Below are 24,151 nucleotides of genomic sequence, written 5' to 3'. Positions count from 1 at the left end.
CCTTGCTCACAGAATCAAGGACATCAATGTCCTGCCATGTAGGCACCAGATGCCTGGTTGACCTATCAGCAGCTAAGACGTGTGTGAGGGCGTTTTCTTGTTCAAGCAGTCGCTGAATCATCTTTTGCCTTGATCCCCATCGTGCTGGAGATTCCGTCACCAGTTTATGCTGAGGGAGGCCAATTTCTTCTTGAGCATCTTTGAGTGCCCGCTGCCTTTTCCAGCTGTGTGAGAATGCACTGACAACCTTTTTACAAACTCCCACAGCTTTGTCAATCCTGGCATCCCTCATGCTTCTCTCTGCAAAAAAACAATGAATGAGAGTTCAGGTAAATATTAATTTCATCATTTCATCGTAATCTTAAATACACACCATGCATACATATATAATTACCTCTTATGTCTGTGCCACGTGTCTGTATGTTTTAATATCTTTTTTTGTAATGTATTACTGTGGCAAACACGCCTGCCACAGGCCACCGAAGTGGCTTTCCTTGGGGCCCTCCAGCACAGAGACACAGGGAGAAGATATTCAAACAGTCCAGATTTATTTCACAAGGGTTTGGCAAGATGTTACAGCCAAGTGAGCAGATGTAAAAACCCTGTCATGACAGAGAGCTCCTGATGTGGGTGGGGATGGCAGATTTAACCTGTGCGCAGTGATTACCTCACTACGCACAGGTGCAGCCACTCCTGTTCCTGGGTCCAATTAGCCTGGCCAATTATCCAATTGGCCAGGTCTAATTAGCTTGACCCAGGGCAGGTGTGGCTGCTTAAACCAGCCATCCCCACACCACATACCCCCAACGCCAAACTGAGGCCAGGGAGAATCACTGGCCGAAGCCTACCCCCACCCCCACCCCCACCCCCACACTCCCAACAAAGCAAAAGACAAACAAAAACAAAAACACTCCAAACACGCTGAAAAAAAAAAAAAGTCAGGGTGGGTGGCCCCGGGACAGTCCAGTACATGCCGTGACCCTCCTTCGGACGACAAGGCAGCCCTTCTTCCTCCTCCCTCCCGGAGCACGGGAAGTCCTGGGCTGCTCTGCTGGCCGGTGGGGGCGTCACCGGCTTGGGCTGTTCCAGGGGCTGTGGTGGGGTGGCTGGGCTGGTGGGCTGGCCTTCTTGTGGCGCTGGGGACCAGGAACCCTCGTGGCTGTGGTGGCCGCCAGTCGGCTCTGCTGGCGGGCGGCTGCAGGCTTATCCCCTCATGGGCTCCGGGCAAACCAACCAGGCCAAAACAAAGAACTAAAAACAACCAAATGGGCGAGAAAGGAAGCAAAACGGCGCGGCCACCGCTCGTGCGCCGCCCGTAGCTGACCCGCCTTCCCGGCCAAGTCCAGCTCACGGCGCGACCACCTCTCGTGCACCGCCCGTCGCTGACCTGCCTTCTCGGCCAGGTGCAGCTCCTCAGCGTCCCAGCTGAGGATTGCTTCCTTCCCCTCCCTGGTCATCTTCCGCTCCCCATTTTTGGCCCGGAGGATCCACCCGAAGCCCTGTCGGGAACACCTCAGCCGCCCCTCCTCCAGTGTGCTTCCTGGCTGGCCCTCCTGTGCCTCTTTGCTGTGCCGGAGGAGCCCCACGTTGGGCGCCACTGTGGCAAACACGCCTGCCACAGGCCACCGAAGTGGCTTTCCTTGGGGCCCTCCAGCACAGAGACACAGGGAGAAGATATTCAAACAGTCCAGATTTATTTCACAAGGGTTTGGCAAGATGTTACAGCCAAGTGAGCAGATGTAAAAACCCTGTCATGACAGAGAGCTCCTGATGTGGGTGGGGATGGCAGATTTAACCTGTGCGCAGTGATTACCTCACTACGCACAGGTGCAGCCACTCCTGTTCCTGGGTCCAATTATCCAATTGGCCAGGTCTAATTAGCTTGACCCAGGGCAGGTGTGGCTGCTTAAACCAGCCATCCCCACACCACAATTACTTTTCGAGAAGTATAGTTATATGACTGTGGGCAACAAAGGAAGTTGTCTCTGAAGAACATTAAAGATTAAGCTCATGCATGCTCAACGTGCATTGGTTTTGGTTTCTTCCAAAAGTTGCTGGATGAAATCGGTTCGTAACAGCAGGTACGCACACACACACACAGCACTCTGTTGCGCATCAATGCTGGAGCAGATGTAGGCTACAGCTTAACGGTGTGTTGCTGAAGTGGTTAGTAGAGCATCAATCCCTTTTTCAAACGTGTGAAAATTAAATGCAATTAGTTATAGACACTTAATTGGATTTGAGAAAATATAGGCATAGTTTGCTTTGCAAGATAGTTGGCTAGTACCAGCTAAAGTTAGTAGCCATCCCTCAATCCGGTTGTTTAGCCTTCTGGTTCGCTAGCTAGTCGTGATTTGTGATAGCATAGCATGCTATTTAATATTGGTAAAGGAGAGCTGTGTGAATCTTATGGCAGTGAGCTGATTTTTTTACCACCACTATCACAGGTTATAGTTAGCAAAACACTGAACTCCATTTGATATCTCCAGGTCAAGATGCAGAGGAAAATCTCGTCATTCTTTAAAAAAACGACAGAAAGCCCCAGCCCTGTCCTCAGTCAGGAGATTGATAGTGCAAGAGATTTTATCTTAGGTGAGATTTATAGTGAAAGGCTATTTTTCCTTAATTGTATGCAGATTTAATTGTGTGTAGGTGTGGTTACAGGTTATATGTACTTAGGCTAGTGGTGATGATGGATCTTTCATGGAGGCTGAGCAGTTTGGAAAATAGGTTACTGCTGCTCAGTCTGAGCTTTTATTGGCAATGGAGCAGATACTGCTATGTGATGTCAGCACAGACTCATCTGTACTCATGCTGCTTCCTATGCATTGTGTTTGAAAATACAGCTATTACCATGTTGGCAGGTTCCTTTCATCTGTGGCTTTATTATCTGTGTTCTCTAAATTAATTTGCATTGTGGGCATAGTCTTTTTATGTGAATTTATGCCCCTTAACATTTTTGGATGACGCAGACAAGATTTAGCTCTTTTTCAAGAAAAGTGGCAGCAGTGTAGAAGTGAGTGAATAAGTGAGTGTCATTTTCAATAGGCTAACCATAACAGTACAAATAAATGACATGAAAATCTCCAAATAAATATACAGTATTTATCCTAATACGAAGTAGGAGATTACCGAGCTACAAGAACTGATTTAGTGAAGTTTTAAAATAATCCCCCCAAAGTCTTTGAATGTATATGTGAAATTGCAGAAAATTGCGTCATTATTTTCTTTTTTTTCTGGGGAAGGATCCCCATGCCCCCCGCTCTAATTGTGCCCCTAATTGTCCATGGATGCATGCGCATGTGCGGTCGCAGTTATTGCGGATTCACGCTTGTTACCTTAAAAAAAAAAGATATGGCCCTGCATTCAAATCTGAAATTGATCCGTATTTTCCAGGAAAAAAGCTAAAATTCCCTTTTTTACATGAGGCTGCAGCCATCGTGGAACAAGCTAGTTTGTGACATCATTGGCATTAGTCTCAGCTGCTCAGTTCCTATTGGTAGATGGCTGACTTTCAGTAAGCTCAGCGATGAATCAGGAGGAAAGAACAAAAAATGTATAGAGAGTCTGTGGCAAACACGCCTGCCACAGGCCACCGAAGTGGCTTTCCTGGGGGCCCTCCAGCACAGAGACACAGGGAGATGATGTTCAAATAGTCCACATTTACAAGGGTTGGCAAGATGTTACTGCCAAGGAGCAGATGTTAAAACACTGTCATGACAGAAAGGCTCCCCCGTGTGAGTGGGGATAGCAGATTTAACCTGTGCGCAGTGATTACCTCACTACGCACAGGTGCAGCCACTCCTGCTCCCGGGTCCAATTAGCCTGGCCAATTATCTAATTCTTAACCAATTATCCAATTGGCCAGGTCTAATTAGCTTGACCCAGGGCAGGTGTGGCTGCTTAAACCAGCCATCCCCACACCACAGAGTGCTTTTGTATTGCCCCAGGGTGCTCAAATGAGTATTACTACACAATACCTATCATTTTCATGAACTGCCTCTGACGAGACTGCAACCACTGAGCTGCTGGCTGCTCAGAAATGGTCCACCTGTGGGACGGGGCGAAATGAGCAATTAACTTATCTACAGTATGTCAGATATCAAGTGTTTAGATTATGGCCTCAGAGAGAGAAACAGTGAACTGGATACAATATTGGCTTGAAAAATACTACCTACCCTCCCCTCCACGAACATTAAAGGAAACGTCCTTTACGCCACTCTGATACCCTTATCTAGGCAGGCGATCTATGGGTCCCACCTCCTGCAGAGTTTGTCTCAGGAGAGACACACCAGAAGACAAAGCTATTTACAAGGCTGGAGGCCCAGTGTAGCTACAGAATGAACAAAGATCCTGTTCTGTTTGAGTTTAAATGCAATCTGACATTTTATTGAAATCATTGACTGAAAACTTTTATGTTAGAAGCACAAATAAACGTCTATGCTTTTTATTGGTATTCAGTAACTTAACTGAATTACCTCCTAATATATTCATGTTTTGTCTTGTTAGAAAGGGACTAAATTCCTGAATATTTTGGTAAAAGTATGGTTCTTAGCCATGCTTTCAACAACATAAGGTCACTTTAATTAATAAGTACACTGTCAGCTTTTAGATAGGCCAGTCCTTGTCAGAAATGAGTCTGCCTCCCTTTCTACATCTGAACATGGCATTGCCCAATCAGGGCAAACATGCTCAAGCCCTGCTGCGTTAAGTATTTATGATGGCCTCAGGAAAAAGTTGTGTTGTGTTGCAGTTGGTCTTTATTTTGGTGGTGGTTTCTTGGTTGTGCGTTTTAGTTCATTTCATTTGTTCCCGTGGCACTGGATGAGGGGAATACTTTGATAAGGTCTGGCTCTTCAGTCTTTCTTTTCTGGTAATCTAAATTTGATGTCTTCTGTTTTGTTTTGTAACTTAGAAGTAGACCTGATACAGAGTTTGTTTTGGTTTGTCAGTTGATTCCACCAGGTTACTGTCGACTGACCTATCAATGATTAAATTTATAATTGTCATTTTCAATAATACTTGTTAAATTAAATCACATAAAATATATTTTATATGTAGGTTAAGTGAGGGGTTTTAGCATGCAATACCACTTGTGTTCAGTATTCAGAGTGCTGAACATTTTAACAAGGGCATTGACCGAAGCACTGGATTCAGAAAATAAACGCAGAATGAAGGGAAAAAACTCAAAATGGTAAGAAACAAAGACTTTACTTAACAAGAAACAGAACAAACAAATCCGGAACAAAAGGGAACAAAGGCCTCGCAGGGCAACTCCTAAAAAAACAAAGTAAATTTTCAAAACCAAGAAAATCCAAAAATCCAAAAGCACGTAAAAATGGAACGTGGGCAAAAACACAGGAAGCTACTCTCAGGAGGAAACACGCGGGGCAGAAACACAATCAGAGGCACACACAAACAAACAAGGATCCAGCACCTGAGTCAGGGAGAAGGGAACTTAAATAGACACGACACTGACGAAACACAGGAGGGCACAATGAACAATCAGGCCACAGAGGGGGAAGGGAAAACGAGACAACCCAGAAACAATAATGGAATAATTGAAAACAATAATAAAATTAAACGGGGTAAAAGGACAGAACTAAAAACTGAAGTGCCGCCATCTGGCGGCCCAAACAGGGAAACACAGACAAACCACAGACCATGACATTTATAAGAATTATGTTTAATTGAAGTGAAAGTAAGCAGTTTCTACAAATGTTTGAGCAGAAAATTAAAATCATTATGTTAAAATATTTCTTTTATACTATCATTTATGCTCATTTTAATGAAGAGTGCCAATAATTATTCTATACTTGAATATATTAACTCTTCTTTGTAGACTGAACAGCTGCAAACTCACAAAGAAGTCCTGTGATATTGTGGCCTCAGCTCTCCAGTCATCAAACTCACCTTTGACAGATCTGGACCTCAGCTCCAATAACCTGGGAGATTCAGGAGTGAAGCTGCTCTGTGCTGGACTGAGGAGTCCAAACTGTCAACTACGGAGACTGGGGTGAGTAGTGCTGTGTACTGTGTGACATTAATTAAATAGAATTACTGATTATGGAAATGTAAGGGTTTGAATTTTGTCACAGGGAAGACTAATTTCCTGACTCTATTCATTTTCAGAGCCTGTAACCTAAATGTTTGTGTGAATGTGTGTTTATATATAAAAATATTGACTGGGGTGTGCTATGAAATGATGGGCAGCGTGAACCTGTATCCTGGAGAGAGAGACTAGCTCCTTGCATTTGAGAGCCAGGCATTCATCTAAGTGTTCTCTGACATTAGGATCTTCAATCCTGGTAGGTAAATACCCTGCTCATCCAGGAATCTAAAACAATCAACTATCCCTGAGATTAACCTAATTAAGATTTACCCCTTTTGGGTACCGAGACTATATAACTATCACAAGGCATGACTTGTGTATTTTTCTATTAAATGACATTTGATTGACCCAAGCTGCTATCCTAAATGAGCTGCAAATCCTGCTAGTGAAACTAACAATATGCCCAGTGAGTACCTCAGTAAGGGTGTTACCCCAAAACTTTAAGTTACCGTCGCTACCCCGGTTCTCCGAAACACAGAGTAGAGAGATCCACGTATGGGGAATGACATCCGGTAATCCAATTGCACCAAGTGTGGCTTTGACAGCCAGTAGCACATTCGATGTTGCAGGACACTACTGCCCTCCTGGAAGAAAGTATAGGACACTGCAGCGCTACTTCTCCTCAGCGAACATATTCACTTCTCATGCGCGGCAAGCAGGGCAGTCTTGGTGGATCTCTCCACCGGGGTTACAACAGTAACCTAAAGTTCTCTTTCATCATCTCGTGTTTGAGATCCACCTATGGGGAGATATGGACAACTCCCAGATTGCCTTATGCTCACAGCTGAGATGCTGTCAGGCCAGCAAAGGATGCCTCCTCCCCTGAGGGGAGGGTAGTGTCTGGCACATCCAAGTAGGGAAGTACTAAACACATTCCACTGCCCAAACTATAGCCAGGTGCCGGGAACAATGTGAGGTAATAAAACCCATAGCAGATGAGGGGAGATGTGTGCGCCTCACACAGAGCTCACCCCCAGAACTGAGTGGGCTACCGGCCTCAGACAGTGGAACCTAGCAACAGTATCTGGAGAAACCCAGCCTGCAGCTGAATAAATATCCTGCAAGGAGATCCCATGGAATAGTGCCCACGATGCAGCCATGCCCTTTATAGAATGAGCCCTCTGACCCAAGGGAGGTGTTTTCCTCTTTGAATCATATGCCATAACAAGAGTTCCACAAGCCAGTGGGGCAGCCACTGCTTAGAGATGCTTTCCCTTTGCAGGCAGGGGCCCAGGTGACTATGAGCTGGTCGCTCTTTCTAAAAGCCTTAGTCTTTGTCATATACGTGTGGAGAACAAAGCATATGCAGCCTATGCTCTTCTGCAGAGGAGAAAGGTGGTGGGTGAAAAGCAGCAAGCTCCAACATCTCACATGTGAAAGGAGGGAAGCTTTTAGGCATAAAGGCTAGATTGAGCTTAAGAAAAAGCCAATCCATATTAGGGGAGAATATTGTGCACGAGAGATGCACTGAGAGCGCATGGAGGTCACTGACTCACTTAGCTGAGGCTAGTGCGAGCAGCAATGCTGTCAGGAGAGACAGCAATTTTAAATCTTTCATGTATAGACTCAAACGGCCTTGGAGACAAAGCCTCCAGCTCCAGTGATAAATCCCAAGGGGAAATGAGCTTTTTAGCAACAGGCAGAGAACAGTGAGGCCCCTGCATGAACCTGCAAATGAGAGGGTGCTGCCCCACTGCATAGTCTCTGAAACCAACATGACAAGCAGTGATATCTGCCAGGTAGACCTTAATGGTAGGAAATAATTTCTCTTTATCCATAAGGTTCTGTGAAAAGCACAGCACTTCAGAAACAGAGCTCTGGTAAGGCACTGACTGACGAGAGGCACACCATCTTTAAAACACCTGACAGTAATTCAAAAGAAGGAAACATGCCATATATATTTATATTATATATTGCAAACAATTTTATTCTAAAAATAAATGATAAATAAAATAAATGATAGCAGCACAAATGTTTTACCAAAGAAACTGGTGATTTGAACAAGAACGTTTATAGGATAACAATGAAGCACATCCTGATCTAGTTGTGAGAGAAACGTAGACTAAGTGAAATCAAGCTGACCATAAAACTAATAATATATTGGTTGCTTGTTGTTTGTGATCATTTCTACCAGCCACCTAACTAGCTAACCAGATCTAAATTTGATGACATTAGCTGGCTAATCCAATTCAGATAATGATAAAAACCAATAATCCTACTTCTATTTATAAAGTGCTCTCCCTCCAAAAATTTGAAAACAAGCAGGAATGGATCCTATTTGATATTAAATTTGAAATCACAAAATGAATAAGGGAGCCTAGCCTATCATAATAATTCAAATACAATATCTTACATTTTCAGCATTACATTTTTACATTACATTTATTTGTAATGTAAAAATGTAATGATGAAAATGTAAGCTCATTTTAAAAGTTTTTATTCAGACTGGATGATGATATGAAAGGCAACATTAAACCCGATCAACATTTAACAAACACAAGTGTCTGTCCTAAAATTGGTGACACGCCCACAAGCGGCCGATTGTGGGACACGGGAGCGGTGCCAGGCGGCTTTGCCAGAATCAGTGTGGCTTCACCGTAACAGCCCCAGTGGCAAAACCTGAGAGGCTGGTTGTGACCTGTGTGCTCTTCCAGGAGAGCGGTAGCCTCCTTTCGCATTGGACACGCTACTGTCTGTCAGAGCCACACTTGGTGCAACTTGGATGCTTCTATGGAGGTCTGGACCGGATGTCGTTCCCTAGAGTTGGCTTTCAAACACAAGATGACGAAAGTGAAGATTATTTATGGCACCAATGCAGTGATTTGTTTGAGCAGAGATGCATACTTTAGTCAGTGTATACGTAAGCCACATACTTTGGATGCGCTGTAGGAGAAAGAGTACTTTATCATATGACAAAATATGAGAGTTGGCAATAACCATGAATAGAAAGCTTTAACAGTGTTAAGAGGCAATCATTTTAATTACCAGACATGGAAAGATGGACTGGACACTATGCTGTAAGAGAGGAAATGACATGCACCTGAAGAGATTGTAAGATAAAGAAATGGAACACAAAGAAATTGTGATGCATACCAAAAATGCTTTTTAAGAAAGGACTTTGGATAATGAAGTAAATTGTTTGAGCTTCCCTTAAATGCTATCCAGAGAACATCTCCCACAATCCACACTAGTTTACATAATAAAGTCTGAACAAGACTCTAGTACCTACCACCATCCCCAGGAGACCCCCCCCCACCCCCACCCTACAGGGACAGGGGTGCTGCATGGTAATTATACTGACAGTAAATAAGGGGCATTGTACTACTGGTGTGCCCTAATGATTGAATCTATCATTCCTGTATGTGTTGCATGTCCTCCTGCAAGGGTTTACAGTGATAGTTCTTCTAAGGACTGTTTTATACTGTGTAGTCTGCATGGTTTGCATGATTTGCATTGTGTGCTACATTTGCAGATCATTTATATGGCATGTTGTACAGGTACAGGTTGTAATTTTCCACCCACTTACAGATACCTGCAATTCCATATCTTTCATATCCTTTAATGAACTTGTATCACATCCATACTGTATGCTATGGGAACGAGGCACAGACGAGGCAGACGGTGCTGGCAACATGCCTGTTGAGGACTTTTATTGTGACAGCGGTATCACAATGAATGGAGACAGGGGAAAAGTGAAACACGAAAGACGAGGTGAAAGACTACTCAAAGAGAGAGATCAGGCTACTCAAATGTTGGGGGAAGCAAAAGTGCTAGGGAAGTGCAAGTGGGTCCAAAATTCAGGCCACAAGGAGGGGCACGTCCGAGTCTGCCACAAAAAAAATAAAAAAACGAGAATCAATGACTCTGTTAGTCACTCAGTGAGGGGAAAGCCAGCACACCCCTGGAGTGAGACCATGAGGCCTATATAGGGCCAGCAGCTACTCAGGCAAAGGGGAAAGTGGTGTGGAAAAAGCACTGGTGTGCTGCCGGTGGCCTGACTGTATCTCAGGTCCAGGTCTGAGTGTGGAGTGGAGGTGCTGAAACTCAGCCCTGTCACTCTGGCGCTGTCCAGGTCTGAGTGCGGAGTGGAGGTGCTGAAACTCAGCCCTGTCCCTCCGACGCTGTCCAGGTCTGAGTGCGGAGTGGAGGTGCTGAAACTCAGCCCTGTCCCTCCGGCGCTGTCCATGGGGCAGCAGGCTGGGCCGGTGAGACACAGGTGAAGTGGAGCTGAGTGGTGGCTGATGGCAGGGAGGGGCAGGGCTCCAGAGGCTGACACCACAATACTTATATATGAGCATGTGCATTACTTCCTGTTTCTACAGTGAATCTGCCTTTAGCTGTGTGTTAGTTTGCAGTGCTGTGGGAAGTTTGTCACAGATAACCAAAAGGAAATAAAGTCACTGTCCACTCTGAAAAATGTGTGTTGCCTTTTACATCTTTACTTTTGGTGGTGGCCAAACATCCTACAGCACTGAAAACTAACTCACTGTCCACTTTGAAAGATGGCAGCTGCACTTCTGGGATGGGATGGGAGGGTTAAGCCCAGAGAACAGATTATAGAAAAGGTAGATGAGCCCTTTGCCCCAATTCAGAGAACTTACAGTATAAGAAAAGGGGACATTTGGGTCAGAATTACATCTGTAGAACAGTCAGAGTTCAGTCCAGCAGGATGTTTAATTTTCAGGTCCAAAATACTGCAGTTGGAGAGTGTAGCACAGACATCTTCCTCAGAGCATCATTAACCTTAAAATCCTCAATTTCACTCTTCATCGCTGAACACTGTCATTGGCACATTTCCCATATTAGATAATGCTTCATGTATATCTAATATAATAATACTATAATATATTAACTCTTCTTTGCAGACTGAACAACTGTAATCTCACACAGAAGTGCTGTAATATTGTGGCCTCAGCTCTCCAGTCATCAAACTCACCCCTGAGAGATCTGGACCTCAGCTGCAATAACCTGGAAGATTCAGGAGTAGAGCTGCTCTGTGCTGGACTGATGAGTCCAAACTGTGAACTTCAGAGACTGGGGTGAGTGGTGCTGTGTATTGTGTGATCTTAACTAAATAGTATTTGTGATTATGGTTCTATTAAGTGAAATATTAAAAAGCTCTTTCTCTCTCTGTTTACTCCTCTGTCCACCAGCATTCTTTCTTTGCCCATATTGGGATGGCAGGTATGCCATCCTGCCAAGTTGTATGTATTCCAAAGCAATGCTACCCAATATTTCCTCAGTTCTTTCAAATCACTTGGCCCTGTGTTTTGTAATCTTACCATTTCACAATGTCATGCAAACTTTGTGTAAGATCAAAGAGTAAAATATTTTGAATGGCCTCATGGAACACATTGAAATTCATGTACAAAACTGCTGCTGAGTAACTACAGGAAGCATATTTCTCCAGAAAACATGTTTATACTTGCTTCTGAACTGAATTTGAGTACATGTACAAGTTATTTTATATTTGCTACGTACAATAAATACTGCATGTAAAATACATATTGTACATACATACATAGAGAACTTCTTTATCCCCATGGGGACATTTCCCTCGCAGCATGTTACATTCACATTTACGAACACACACTTATACCGAGAAACATACTATCATTCACGCAACAGAAAGGCTGGGCAGCGAAATACATACATACCAATACAAATTGGACATATACACGCCTATTCAATCAATCTTGACTGTGAGAGAGCCATCCACACATATGTTTGGCCAGTCCATGTAGTGCATGCTTATACACACAGGGCCAAGTGACTTGAAAGAACTAAGGAAATATTGGGTAGCATTGCTTTGGAATACATCTTATTTAATTTTGGTGAGGCAAGATAGCCTATATTGTTTGTAGTACCGTAACTTGGCGTCATTTTGATATCAATACTTTTGAGTAACTTGGCATTTTTGTACGTTGAAAACGTGTTTTTTATGAGATATACCTTACTCTATCACAACAAGCAAATGAAAGCAGGATAAAACCTTATGAGGATTTCCAGGTTTGTGGTTCCTGAGCAGAATGTAAGGTTTCAGTGGAGTCTGTAGTATAAGGTCACAGGTGATGACTGGATGCTGAGTGTCTGATTGACATGGTAAAGGATTGACCGCCTGTATAGTAAAATGTTTCAGGTCTGTCACACATTGCAGTCTACATCCATCTCCATTTTCACTTCCTGCTATGAACTCTAATGAAATCCATACATTTACCCCACTCTCTTTCACACTCTGAACTTTTGATGAAGGTGAGTTTTACTCCTTCATCACACACCTGTGTGTGCTGCAGGATTGTGGTGTTTCTGAAAGGATTGTGAATAAAAGGGTATTTTATTCTGCTGGTAAAGCCGGGCATTAACTCACCGGCACGGTATGTGTGTACATCTTGGTGGGAGAGTGTCCATCTGAACAACATGTGAGCTGCTGTTTAGATGCAGTGTTACATTGTTTAGTTTAGTCACTCTTCTGTGGTTCCAGTCCCAAGTAATAGTCTGGATATTATACCACTGTAAGCAGACATGTTGTGTGGAATAGCCTGATTCAAAGACCAATGTTCTGGCTCTAGCTCCTATCATCTAAAGGATAACATCATTTACAGGAGTATTTCTTAGATAAGTATTCAAATTCTTTCAAATGTCCCGACTTATTACATTTTTTGTGCATTTTATATTACTCCACAAGGTCTACCAAACATGTTGATAAGGGGTTTTAAAAAAAAAAATGACTTAATATATCAGGCTTTTATTATCATTATTATTATCATTGTTACAATAATAATTAAATGCAACGCAATAATTAGCCTGTTAGATAATTAGCCTGTGAGAATAAAATGAATGGATGGATTATAGGGCAAGGACACACAGAACATAGGTGCAATGTGTGGAATTTTCAAAAGACACCACGTTTTTAAAAATCTAGTGTCTACCAGCAGTAAAAGTTAGTGGCAATAATCAGTTGTGGTGTTCTCATACAGCCACTAGATGGCGATGCAGTGTAATTACAGTTTCTGCCGTTGTTTAGTGGTACTCACTAATTTTCTTAGGAGAGTCTCTTATGAGTAAGACCATTACTCAAAGAGCCACAGAGATTGCAGATATAACTCAGATGTTTTTTTAAATCATCACTCTCAAGATATTTACCATCTTTGTGTATGTTTAAAAAAATACAGTACCATGCTTTCCATCCTTACATCTCTTTTTATTCTCAATTCATAATTACATTGCATTATTAAAAGGTATAATACTTGTGTGTGAGTGTGTAAGGCTGGGAGTGGAACCCATCTTATGTATGTCTGTACATATGCAATTATACATAAGCATTATCAACATGAAATAAAAAAAGTTCACAAAAATGTATATATTGGCCTACTAATAGAGATGAAAAACGTATTTTTCTCGGTTATATTTGTATCAATATGCTGAGGCTCTCATGTGTTTTAGCTGTCCCTTGACTTTCTCCATGCAAAACTTGTAGTTAGTGGTTGCAATCCTAGTCAAACAGTCAAGATGCACATCTGTAAGTCTACTTCTTTTCTTTTGACAATGCTCATTATAGAAAATGTTGCCTCACATGAGTAAGTGCTCACAAACAAGCTCATTACCTTCTGCACACAAAGCTTTAAATGTGGATAATCTGAGGCTGGGACCATGCTCCAGAAATGAGCAACGCCTGATCTGAGCTCAGTTTTCAGTACATTGTTGACGTGCAGCTCAAGAATCTCACTCTGTATTACACCAAGGTCTGGACAAAGGTTTTTCAGAGCAGGTGTAAGGCTTGACAATGGCACATTAAAAGGGTTCTCAATGAAATTGAAAAGCTCCCTATACCCCACAACATCTTGAAATCTCCTTTCAAATTCATTTCTTATTTCCTCCCATATGCCTACAAATTAATCATAGTCAAAATGTTGCAGTAGATCAGGGTTAGCAGTTGTGCAGGCTCTTACATTGGGAAAGTGAAGAAATTCTCTGTCGGGTATGAAGAGAGTGGTGATCTTGTGCTGGAAAGCAGTGACTGCTCTTAGCATGTTACCTGGGTGCTTCCCTTTTCCTTGGAGTTAGAGGTTAAGGGAATTCAGCTGGGATGTCATGTCAGTGAGGAGTGTCAGCTGTAATATCCAGTGTGGGTCCTCAAGCTTTGGGTCAGCTTCCCCTTGCTTGCAAGAAAATCAGGGATGTGAGGAAGTTGAGTACAGAATCGTTCAAGCACCCGGCCACGTGATAGCCATCTCACTTAGTTGTGCATCACCAGATCCCCGTACTCTGCCTCGTATTCCTCCAGAAGTGCACGGAATTCCTGGTGATTAAATGCCCTGGCCTCGATAAAGTTGATGACTCGCACAATGAGCTGCATCACATTCTTTAGCTCTTGGTTTTTAAGTTTTGACACCAGTGCCTCCTGATGAATTATACAATGAAAGGAGACAAACTTGGGAATGCTGTCTTCCATCAGTCCGATAAGTCCCTTCTCTCCTTCCCTCTCATGCTTGGAGCTCCGTCGGTGCACACCGACACAAGTTTCGAACAGTCGATTTGTTTCTCTGCAAAAAAGTTCATCAGTGCTTGAAAAACGTCCTCCCCTCTGGACTGTCCATGAAGTGGTAACAGACATAACAGCTCCTCCCGAAATTCGTCTTTTTTCATAAAGCGAACCCACACACACAATTGCGCCATGTCGCTTATATCCGTGCTCTCATCGAGTGCAATGTTGTAACGTGGTGCCGCTGCAAGATCTGCAATTAGCTGTTCCTGGATATCTTTCCCAATAAACTCGATCCTCCTCATCAATGTCGAATCTGAAAGCTGCAGTGCATGTATATTGCATCCTTATTGGTGAAGTCACGGTACATCATCTCAGCTGAGGTCAAAAAGCATTGTTTAACTATTTCAGCGTCCGTGAAAGCCTTTTTATGCCTAGCTAAAATCCATACGGTCTCGTAAGTGGCCTCGGTCGATTTCTCGGCAACAGAGACTGATTTCGCCATCACTTTTTGCTGCTCAGTCAGAGTCTGTGTCAACTGTTTACTTTTATTAGTTCTCAGGTTGCTACCTGGCGGGTACAACATGTTGTACTTGGCGTGAAAAGCACTAAAGTGGCATTCAAGGTTAGACCGTTTACAATTGGCACTAGTCTTCTGGCAAATTAGGCAGAATTGAGTGGATTCGTATTGCACAAAGAAAAACTCATCAGTCCATGTATCCTGAAAATTTTGGTGTTTGTCCTGAATTGACCGCAGATTTTTCTTTGCTGGTGCAGCATCGTTGTCTTGGGCTTCTCGGCCAAACTGATCTGCATTTTCCCCCCGTTCTTTCCTCACGTTGCTCTTTCTCCTCGGGCCTGTTTCTAACTCCGTCATAGTCAGCTAATGAAGAATCACTTTTCTCGTTCTGCTTTTTTTCTAATAATAAATCTGTCCATTTTGAGTGGGGCGGAGGCCGAGACAATATTTGATATAACCTTACGACGTACGGCGTTATGGAATATCTAATTTAGGTTTACGTGCTAAACTTGCAAAACCATTCACAAATGCAGTGTTAGGATTATTTTGCCCTTCTCTGTGGAGTAAAATGCAGGACGATGAAGAACACGCTGGCGACGTCTCCTCAGAGAATTTGATGTTTATTACAATGCGCAAGAGAGAGACAAACTCGGAACATTCGGCCAGTGCGCCAAGCAAGTCTCTGCCGATCATGCTGTGTGGTGTCTTGATATGCAGTCCGTGGTCATTCAAAAGATTGAGTTAAATGGCGGGCCGGAGACAAATGGTCTTGCTCCTCCCTGAGAACCCTCACAGCTATTTAGCAAAGGTATGTGACATCCTTGCTGCAGACACTAGAGGTGTTATACTGAGACACACTACAGAGGTGCTAGACACAGTGGCATGCAACCTACAGACACAGTAATGGCAGAAACGGAAACACTGTACACTACATATAATATATAAATGGTAGTAAATAAAACTGGGAACCTATCAAAAGCTACACACATTGGCTATACGTCTACCCATGATCCCTCACTGTTACGTAGCCTATGTTCTTTGACGTATCTTCAGTATGCTGCCATCTGCTGGATAATTCATTTCAATGTGCTAAAACAGGACAACTGTAGAACCTACACGGAACCTATAGAAGTAAGTTATAGCTATATTCGTGTTGCTATCAGTGGATCTGAGCCGGAAAAAAAAATCACGAGCCGCGTAATGAGTAACACTGATCTAGGTGTTCTCTGACATTAAGACCATCAGTCATAGGAGGTAAATGTACCGCTCATCCAGGAATCTTGTGACTTCTGCCCTGAAGGAGCAACTTAACCTGTAAAATCAGCAGATGTTGTTGTGTCTAGGAAACGACAGAGTTCCACGCCAATCGCCAATCTGTAGAAAACAATTTCAGGAGGGAAAAGACACAACAGCAGCAAGCTCTTCAGAAAGTTCAGACTTTATTGCACAGGTGCACAAAGCCGGATCAATTCAGCAGAATTGAACCTCGATTGTCAGTTTTGCATACATTTTATACACAAATTGTGCCCACAACCCCCCTTTAACATATTTCTAAAAATATCAGCCATCTGGTCTTTTCTGGCACAGTAAGGAGTTTCACTTTCCTGTTCGTGGGTCAACTTGACTTTTTTGGCACAAAAATGATTTTCGGTCCTTATGATGTTCTTAATGTATCAATAATTAATCTTATCATAGTGGACAGGTGCCCCAAAACTGATTTTTGGTTCTATTGATGTTCTTAATTAATCTATTGATGTTCTTAATTAATCTTCATCAGTGGACAGGTACCCCAATCTTCCCTTACTTTGTACTTTCCCACTACGCATACACCACGTCATTGCTGTCTGTATTTTTCCAATTTTCCCTTACTCTGTACTTTTTCCCTATGCATACACGTCATTGCTTTCTGTATTTTTCCATTACACATACAAGTTCACAGAGTTATAGCCTCCTGTACTTTTTCTTTTTATTCAGGTTACACAGGGGTCACTGTAAAGTATTAGTTTTCTAGCATATTTCTATTGGGTAATAACGTTTTGTTAGTTTTTTGGATTATATTTTTAGTAATATATGATTAGCTTTTGGTTAGTGTTATCTGCTGGAATTATTATTCGATTAGTGTTTTCTGCTTAATGAGTAAGTATGATTTTTCTTAAGCCTTCTGCGTTTGCCTTTTTTCTACAGTGGACACTGTGGTTTCTTGCGTTACCATAAGCTTTGCTGCAACTACTGATATAGAGTTATTGGATTACATATTGATTATATTAGTATATAGTTATACATGTGATATATGAGTGTATATAATTTTTATCATGAAGCATTGAGAGTTTGGAGGAAACAGTCTGATCAACATTGACAGGAATAACCTTTAACAAAAAAACTTTAACATGTGATGTCATCACACTCATGGGGAGTCTCAAAATTCTCCTACATTCCCCCCTTTCGGGGTCAAACCTCATGGCCCCGAAAAACACCCCTCGCTGTATTCTTATTCTCAGCGTCAGTCAGTGTCGGGTGTGCACCACCCCATGTATATTATGTTGGGTGCCTGCGCATCCCCTGCTGCCATAGCAGCATCCAAATGTATCAGATTCCTCAATGTAACGTTGTTCCCATGGTTCCTCCAACACTCTCTCTAGTCGCAAAAAATTGATTATACATATCAAAGCTGTATATATTATTCTAAATGACCCAACAAAGTTATTATACACAATTTCTTAACACGTTGATTCGTAGCACGATGTGTTGCTGCAGTCCTCATAGGTGGTAGGTTCCTGGTATATCTTCCAATCCAGAGTACGCGGTCTGCGCGTCACTCCACTGGAAAGCCGGCCTGCGATTCTCGCACTGGACCCGCAGGGGCACTGTTGGTGCTGTTGCTCCCTGGGCTGGTGTCAGCGCCCGCAGTCCCTCTGCTCTCCCCGTCTTCTGAGAGCAGAGCTGCAGCTTCTTCCTGGACACCTTGTGTCCCCCCTTTGCCCCCCTTATGCACTGTTCTTTTGTATCTGCACATAGTAATAAGTCATCAACATATTGCAACACCACACTTTTGAGATTTCTCTTCCCACGGTACCACACTTGGTCTTTTACTTGTGTCTTAATATCCCCTATTACGGCCTCTAATTTTGCTTCTTTTGCGCCTATTTTTATTAATGCCGGTTTTGTGGTCGGGCTTAACATTGTTTTCCCAGAGAACCCTACTGTTTGAATAACTTCTCCCGACAGTGGCAGATGTAAAGCATATTCTTTCTTAATGCATGTACATGTTGCTCCAGTATCTATCATCATAGGGACAATTTTTTCTCCGATTTGTACATTTATTATAGGCTCTTGTTCTGGCCCGTTTGTTATCATTACATGCTGCCCTACTCTGCCTGGGTTCTCTGGGCACCCCTATTGGGCACCTTGGTAATTTACAGGTTCCATACTCTGATATGGGGGCCTAGCCTGGGGAGGTGGGGCCAAGTTGGGGTAACCCTGCGATTGCTGAGGCTGATTAGGTACCCAGGTCCCCTGGTTGGGTGCCCCCCCCTTTCATATTACCTTGCATGGCCACTGGGTGAGGGATGCCGGAGAAGTTGTACATCACCGCTGGCCGAGGCACCATCAGGCTGCTCCATGGTTCAGGCGGGGGGGTGGCTTCGAAGTTAAAGAATTCATTGTCCATATACTGTATTTTCGCAGATGCCACTTTTTCCGCCTCTTTTTCTTTGGCTCTCAGCTCCTCCAGCTGCAACTGCAGTAGCTTCCTTTGAATGTCTTTTGTTTGATCTTCCAGCTTTTTCCCTTCTTTCCGCTGCCTGTCCACAGCGTGCACCACATGATCCATAAACTCTCTGTGTGTCATGGTGTTCAGTCCCACCACCTCATCAAGGCGGCGCCCCACTTCCGGTGACATCCCCTCCTGGATGGCTTTGCGGAAGAGGGTGGTCATTATGGGATCTGCCCGTACGTCCCTTTTAGTTATCAATCTCCACCTGTGCAACTACGTGTGGATGTATGTCGCCGGTGGTTCATTGTCTTTTAACGGCGGTCCCGTTAAGGCCGCCATGTCCAGTCGTGCGGGATACAGGGCTCACAGAGCAGTCCAAACAACCCCACGCACGTTATCAAATGGCCCACCGTCCACTGCTGGCGACTGCGCATGGTCTCTGTCAAAGCCAGCCTGCTCAAATATGTCCAGCATTGTTTCCATCCCCACAACCTTTCCCAGGAGAGCCTTCAGGTCCCCCACAGCCAGGATCCGGCCTGTCGTCTCCTCCTCCAGCACCCTGATCCAGTGGCTTGCTCCATTCTGCAAATCAGGGAGATTGGTTATTACATTCTGCATATCTTGGGTGGACCAGGGAATGTATCGGGGTACACCCCCTTCCTTAATCAACAATGGTGCTATAGTATTGGGTTTACTAGCAGTATGGCTATATCCTTCTGCTTCTGGGTTACGCCGGGTTGGCGGCCTTTCTCTTGTGTTTTGATATCGCCCAGCTAAATCTCCTCCCACCTGTGCAGGCCCCTCTCCCCCGTCTGACTCTTCTGCCTCGCTATTGTTTGTCTGGCATGCCTCATTGTCGCTCGCCTCACTTTTTTCTGCTGGGGAGAACTCCTCCCCTTCATTGTTTTCTAAAGCCGCGTTTCCACCGCAGGAACTATACCCCGGAACTAGGAACCTTTTGAGGAACTCAGTGCGTTTCCACCGCAGGAACTAGGGTCTAAATTTAGTTCTGGGGGCTTTGTTTTACCCCCCAAAAGGTTCCTGCTCGGGGGGTAGTACTTTCCGAAAGTACAGGAACCTTTTGGGTGGAGCTTGCAGCGCTGAACATTTCTGATTGGTCGAGTACTCGTAGCATTTGTGTTGTATTTATTTTCCGCCATTACCCGCCATGTTTGAAAATATGCAGCGGCAAACCAATTTATTTTCATAATAACTTCAAATCAAACTTGTATGCTATGCGGCGCAGTAGCCTACTTTTGGTTATAGCCTGTCAACGTCTTGGAATTATAACGTGTGCTCTTCTGTTCTTTTCTTGCTTTTCGTATTCGTTTTATAAAATGCTAAGCATTCGTGCTGGGACAGCATATTACGTAGGCTACCAAAACATTCAAACGGATTAATTCGGTTGCTGAATATTTTCTTCCGGATTTTCTTTGTTAGCCCGTTGTAAATGACTCAAAACGTTTGATACAGTTATGTGAGGTATGCGGTAGTTCTGCATAATTAACATTGGTGATACAGTACAAGCAAACTGGAAATCACCTTCCGCACTTTTTATCCGGGTAAAATAACAGGTTAATTCTAGTAATCTTCCCTTTAGCTTTTTCAGACTGCCGTAATTTTACTCAATTTTACTGCCATTTTTCAATTCCACGAAAAGACCAGGAAGACTATGGACTCATTTATGGTGCATGGTTCGCATCTGGAGGGCACACTTCGCTGCTCGGCTAGCAGTAACTTCGAAGGAAAGCAAACGGTGGCTGTACCACTACTAATTTACATTTTCACGCAAGTCCGAGTTTTCGTTCTATCCTTGTCATTTTGCGATTAGCCTATATGGAATTGACGACGAGAAAGTAATAAAACAGCAAATTGTTTACAACGTGTGCATGTTTTCTGCTGTTAATGAATGTGTTTGAGAGGATATATGAAAATCAATAAATACAAAAGTAACCATATATAGTCATTGTTGGTAACCCGTTGTATATAAGTGGAATAAACCCCTCCGAGCTGTCCCGGTTATTAGAAAATAATGTAGGCTACTTCGGTGGTAGTATGGGGTTACAGAAGAAATCATATGACAGATGGACCGACGACAACGTCAGTGGGCTAATTTGCCTAATCTTCGCGGTACTTTAGACCCCTGTGGAAACGCAGACAACCATTGGCTGAAGGAACCTTTTAGTTCCTGGTAAAGTAGTTCCTGGGACTGAAAGTTCCGGGTAATTTTGGTGGAAACGCGGCTTAATTCATACTCTGATTGGGGGATTTGCTTTTTACTTGTAGTGCCTTTTGTTAAACTTGTCTTATGTTTATCTCGGGAATCTGTTCTCTTGGTAATTTTTTTCTTCAGCTCTTCCCATTTGTTATACGGGAGCTTTTCCCATCTAAAATTTCCCCACCCCGCAGTTTTGCATTTTTTATGTGTTTCCCCGTATTTTTTTGGCCCCACCTGTTCAGGCTTTTGGCATATTTTAGACGTTTGCTGTTTTTTCTCAGTGTCTCTTATCTCCTTTGCCTTTTTTATTAACCGGCTATGGTATTCATCATACTGGTTATATTTTTCTTTTAACAGCTCTTCTAACTCCTCCACTTCCTTGTATTCTCTCCTTAGCTCTGTTACCCTTTTTTCTATTTTTCCCTTTTCTTCCTCAAGCCGCGCTCTCTCTATCCCGAGCTGTTCCTCACTTTCCTCATGTTCTACCCACCCTTGTATCTGAACCTGTATTTTTACTACTGGACACACTGTTACTGCAGATGTTACCGGGCCTATTGGGTACACGCCCTTCTCTTTTATTTCCGCATGTCCTGATGACTGCGGGGTATACGGAGGGGGGGTCATTTCTTCACTGCGACCCCCACTCATTCCTACATATTTTTCTAGGGAAGCGGACCTAAACCATCCTAAAATTCTTTTTTCCTGTTCTCTTTTTCGCTTTCTTTTTTCTGACTTGTCTCCTGTTCTATAATTTGCTATTACCCCTCCCATCTGATCACATATTTCTCTATCAAACGTACCCTCTTTAGGCCATTTTGTCACCATTCTTTTAGTTCTTTTTTCCCATTTTCCTGATATATGTTCTATCTCCTTTTTACAATTAGGATATTTTCCTGTGATTATTTCAACCGGCGTTCTCTCTCCTTTTTCCATTATTTTATGTTTACTTTATACTTTTATTTTATTTTCCTATTTAAAGATTTATTATATATTTAATCTTTATTTTCTTCACTTATTTTCTCCCTTCTACACACTTGCCGTTTCTTTTCTTATTTTCCCCCGCTTATACCTTCTACACACTTCCCGTTTCTTTCCTTATTTTCCCCTGCTTATACCTTCTACACACTTGCTCATACCTTCTACACACTTCCCGTTTCTTTTCTTATTTTACTTTATCATTTACTTTTCACCCTTCTCCTTTATAGTTGTACATACACATAAATCACAATTTTTACCTCAGTTGCCTCAATACAACTTTAGTTCCGCGCAAGCACAAGCATCTAATCTAAGCATAAACACAGTTTAACAATATTTTACCTTACCAACAATAGTTTTTCTTTTACTTTATACCTCACAGGACAGTGTTTTTCCCAAACACGCTTTTACCAGGGCTATTGCAGGTGGCCTTTCTTGGGTTTCTCTCCTCCCAAGTCTCTGGCACCTCTTTTTAAAACAACAGCAACAGTGAAAACCAGCACATTTTGCAACAAACAACAGCAACAGTGAAAACCTTCAGCAGCCACAATGCATTTAAACACTATTCCAGCACACTTTGCAACAAACAACAGCAACAGCGAAAACCTTCAGCAGCCACAATGCATTTAAACACTTATCCTAGTTTCAGCACATTTTGCAACAAACAAAAAAACATATTTTGTCCTGTTCTTATACCACACTCAATTCACTCACGGTTCGTAGCGCACGTTTCTGAAGAGCTCGCTGCTTTTCTTTCACTCAATTTTCGGTGTTAGTGTCCGGGTTGGTTTTACGAAAGGATGGTACCTTTTTCGTATCCCGGACGAGCCCCCAAATGTCGTGTCTAGGAAACGACAGAGTTCCACGCCAATCGCCAATCTGTAGAAAACAATTTCAGGAGGGAAAAGACACAACAGCAGCAAGCTCTTCAGAAAGTTCAGACTTTATTGCACAGGTGCACAAAGCCGGATCAATTCAGCAGAATTGAACCTCGATTGTCAGTTTTGCATACATTTTATACACAAATTGTGCCCAAAACCCCCCTTTAACATATTTCTAAAAATATCAGGCACAGTAAGGAGTTTCACTTTCCTGTTCGTGGGTCAACTTGACTTTTTTGGCACAAAAATGATTTTCGGTCCTTATGATGTTCTTAATGTATCAATAATTAATCTTATCATAGTGGACAGGTGCCCCAAAACTGATTTTTGGTTCTATTGATGTTCTTAATTAATCTATTGATGTTCTTAATTAATCTTCATCAGTGGACAGGTACCCCAATCTTCCCTTACTTTGTACTTTCCCACTACGCATACACCACGTCATTGCTGTCTGTATTTTTCCAATTTTCCCTTACTCTGTACTTTTTCCCTATGCATACACGTCATTGCTTTCTGTATTTTCCATTACACATACAAGTTCACAGAGTTATAGCCTCCTGTACTTTTTCTTTTTATTCAGGTTACACAGGGGTCACTGTAAAGTATTAGTTTTCTAGCATATTCTATTGGGTAATAACGTTTTGTTAGTTTTTTTGGATTATATTTTTAGTAATATATGATTAGCTTTTGGTTAGTGTTATCTGCTGGAATTATTATTCGATTAGTGTTTTCTGCTTAATGAGTAAGTATGATTTTTCTTAAGCCTTCTGCGTTTGCCTTTTTTCTACAGTGGATACTGTGGTTTCTTGCGTTACCATAAGCTTTGCTGCAACTACTGATATAGAGTTATTGGATTACATATTGATTATATTAGTATATAGTTATACATGTGATATATGAGTGTATATAATTTTTATCATGAAGCATTGAGAGTTTGGAGGAAACAGTCTGATCAACATTGACAGGAATAACCTTTAACAAAAAAACTTTAACATGTGACGTCATCACACTCATGGGGAGTCTCAAAATTCTCCTACAATGTAAGTGCCAAAACGCATTATCCCAGGGATCAACCAAATTAAGGCGTATCTGGGTAGTGAGTAGGGGTGGGTGATATAGGCTTAAAACTGTATCACAATATGTCATAGTATTTTTTGCGGTAATTATATAAAAGATGATATGAAAATAGTACCATTCAACACTATCTTTTGGCCACAAGTCACATCAGCATACAGTCTTGAGAGCCGTGCA

At 42.7% G+C, this 24,151-nt stretch overlaps 1 protein-coding gene and 1 long non-coding RNA gene across 2 annotated transcripts in view; one reads left to right on the top strand and one right to left on the bottom strand.

The window, feature by feature from the left end:
- Positions 1–24,151, top strand: part of LOC135246813 (ribonuclease inhibitor-like) — a gene marked incomplete at its 5' end in the record, with an annotated part of 63,975 nt that overhangs the window by 6,083 nt on the left and 33,741 nt on the right. Inside the window, 2 exons of the mRNA XM_064320100.1 lie at positions 5,843–6,016; positions 10,978–11,151. Coding sequence (XP_064176170.1) covers positions 5,843–6,016; positions 10,978–11,151 — 348 coding nt within the window. The remainder of the gene's footprint in view (positions 1–5,842; positions 6,017–10,977; positions 11,152–24,151) is intronic.
- Positions 16,534–23,932, bottom strand: LOC135246812 (uncharacterized). Its single transcript, XR_010327956.1, has 2 exons — positions 22,734–23,932; positions 16,534–19,408 (listed from the first exon to the last, which is right to left on the bottom strand). It is a non-coding gene; the product is annotated as an uncharacterized LOC135246812 (long non-coding RNA).

This window comes from Anguilla rostrata, unplaced genomic scaffold (genome assembly GCF_018555375.3).
Source record: "Anguilla rostrata isolate EN2019 unplaced genomic scaffold, ASM1855537v3 scaf0936, whole genome shotgun sequence".
Taxonomy (NCBI): domain Eukaryota; kingdom Metazoa; phylum Chordata; class Actinopteri; order Anguilliformes; family Anguillidae; genus Anguilla; species Anguilla rostrata.
This window is presented reverse-complemented; position numbering and strand designations above follow the sequence as displayed.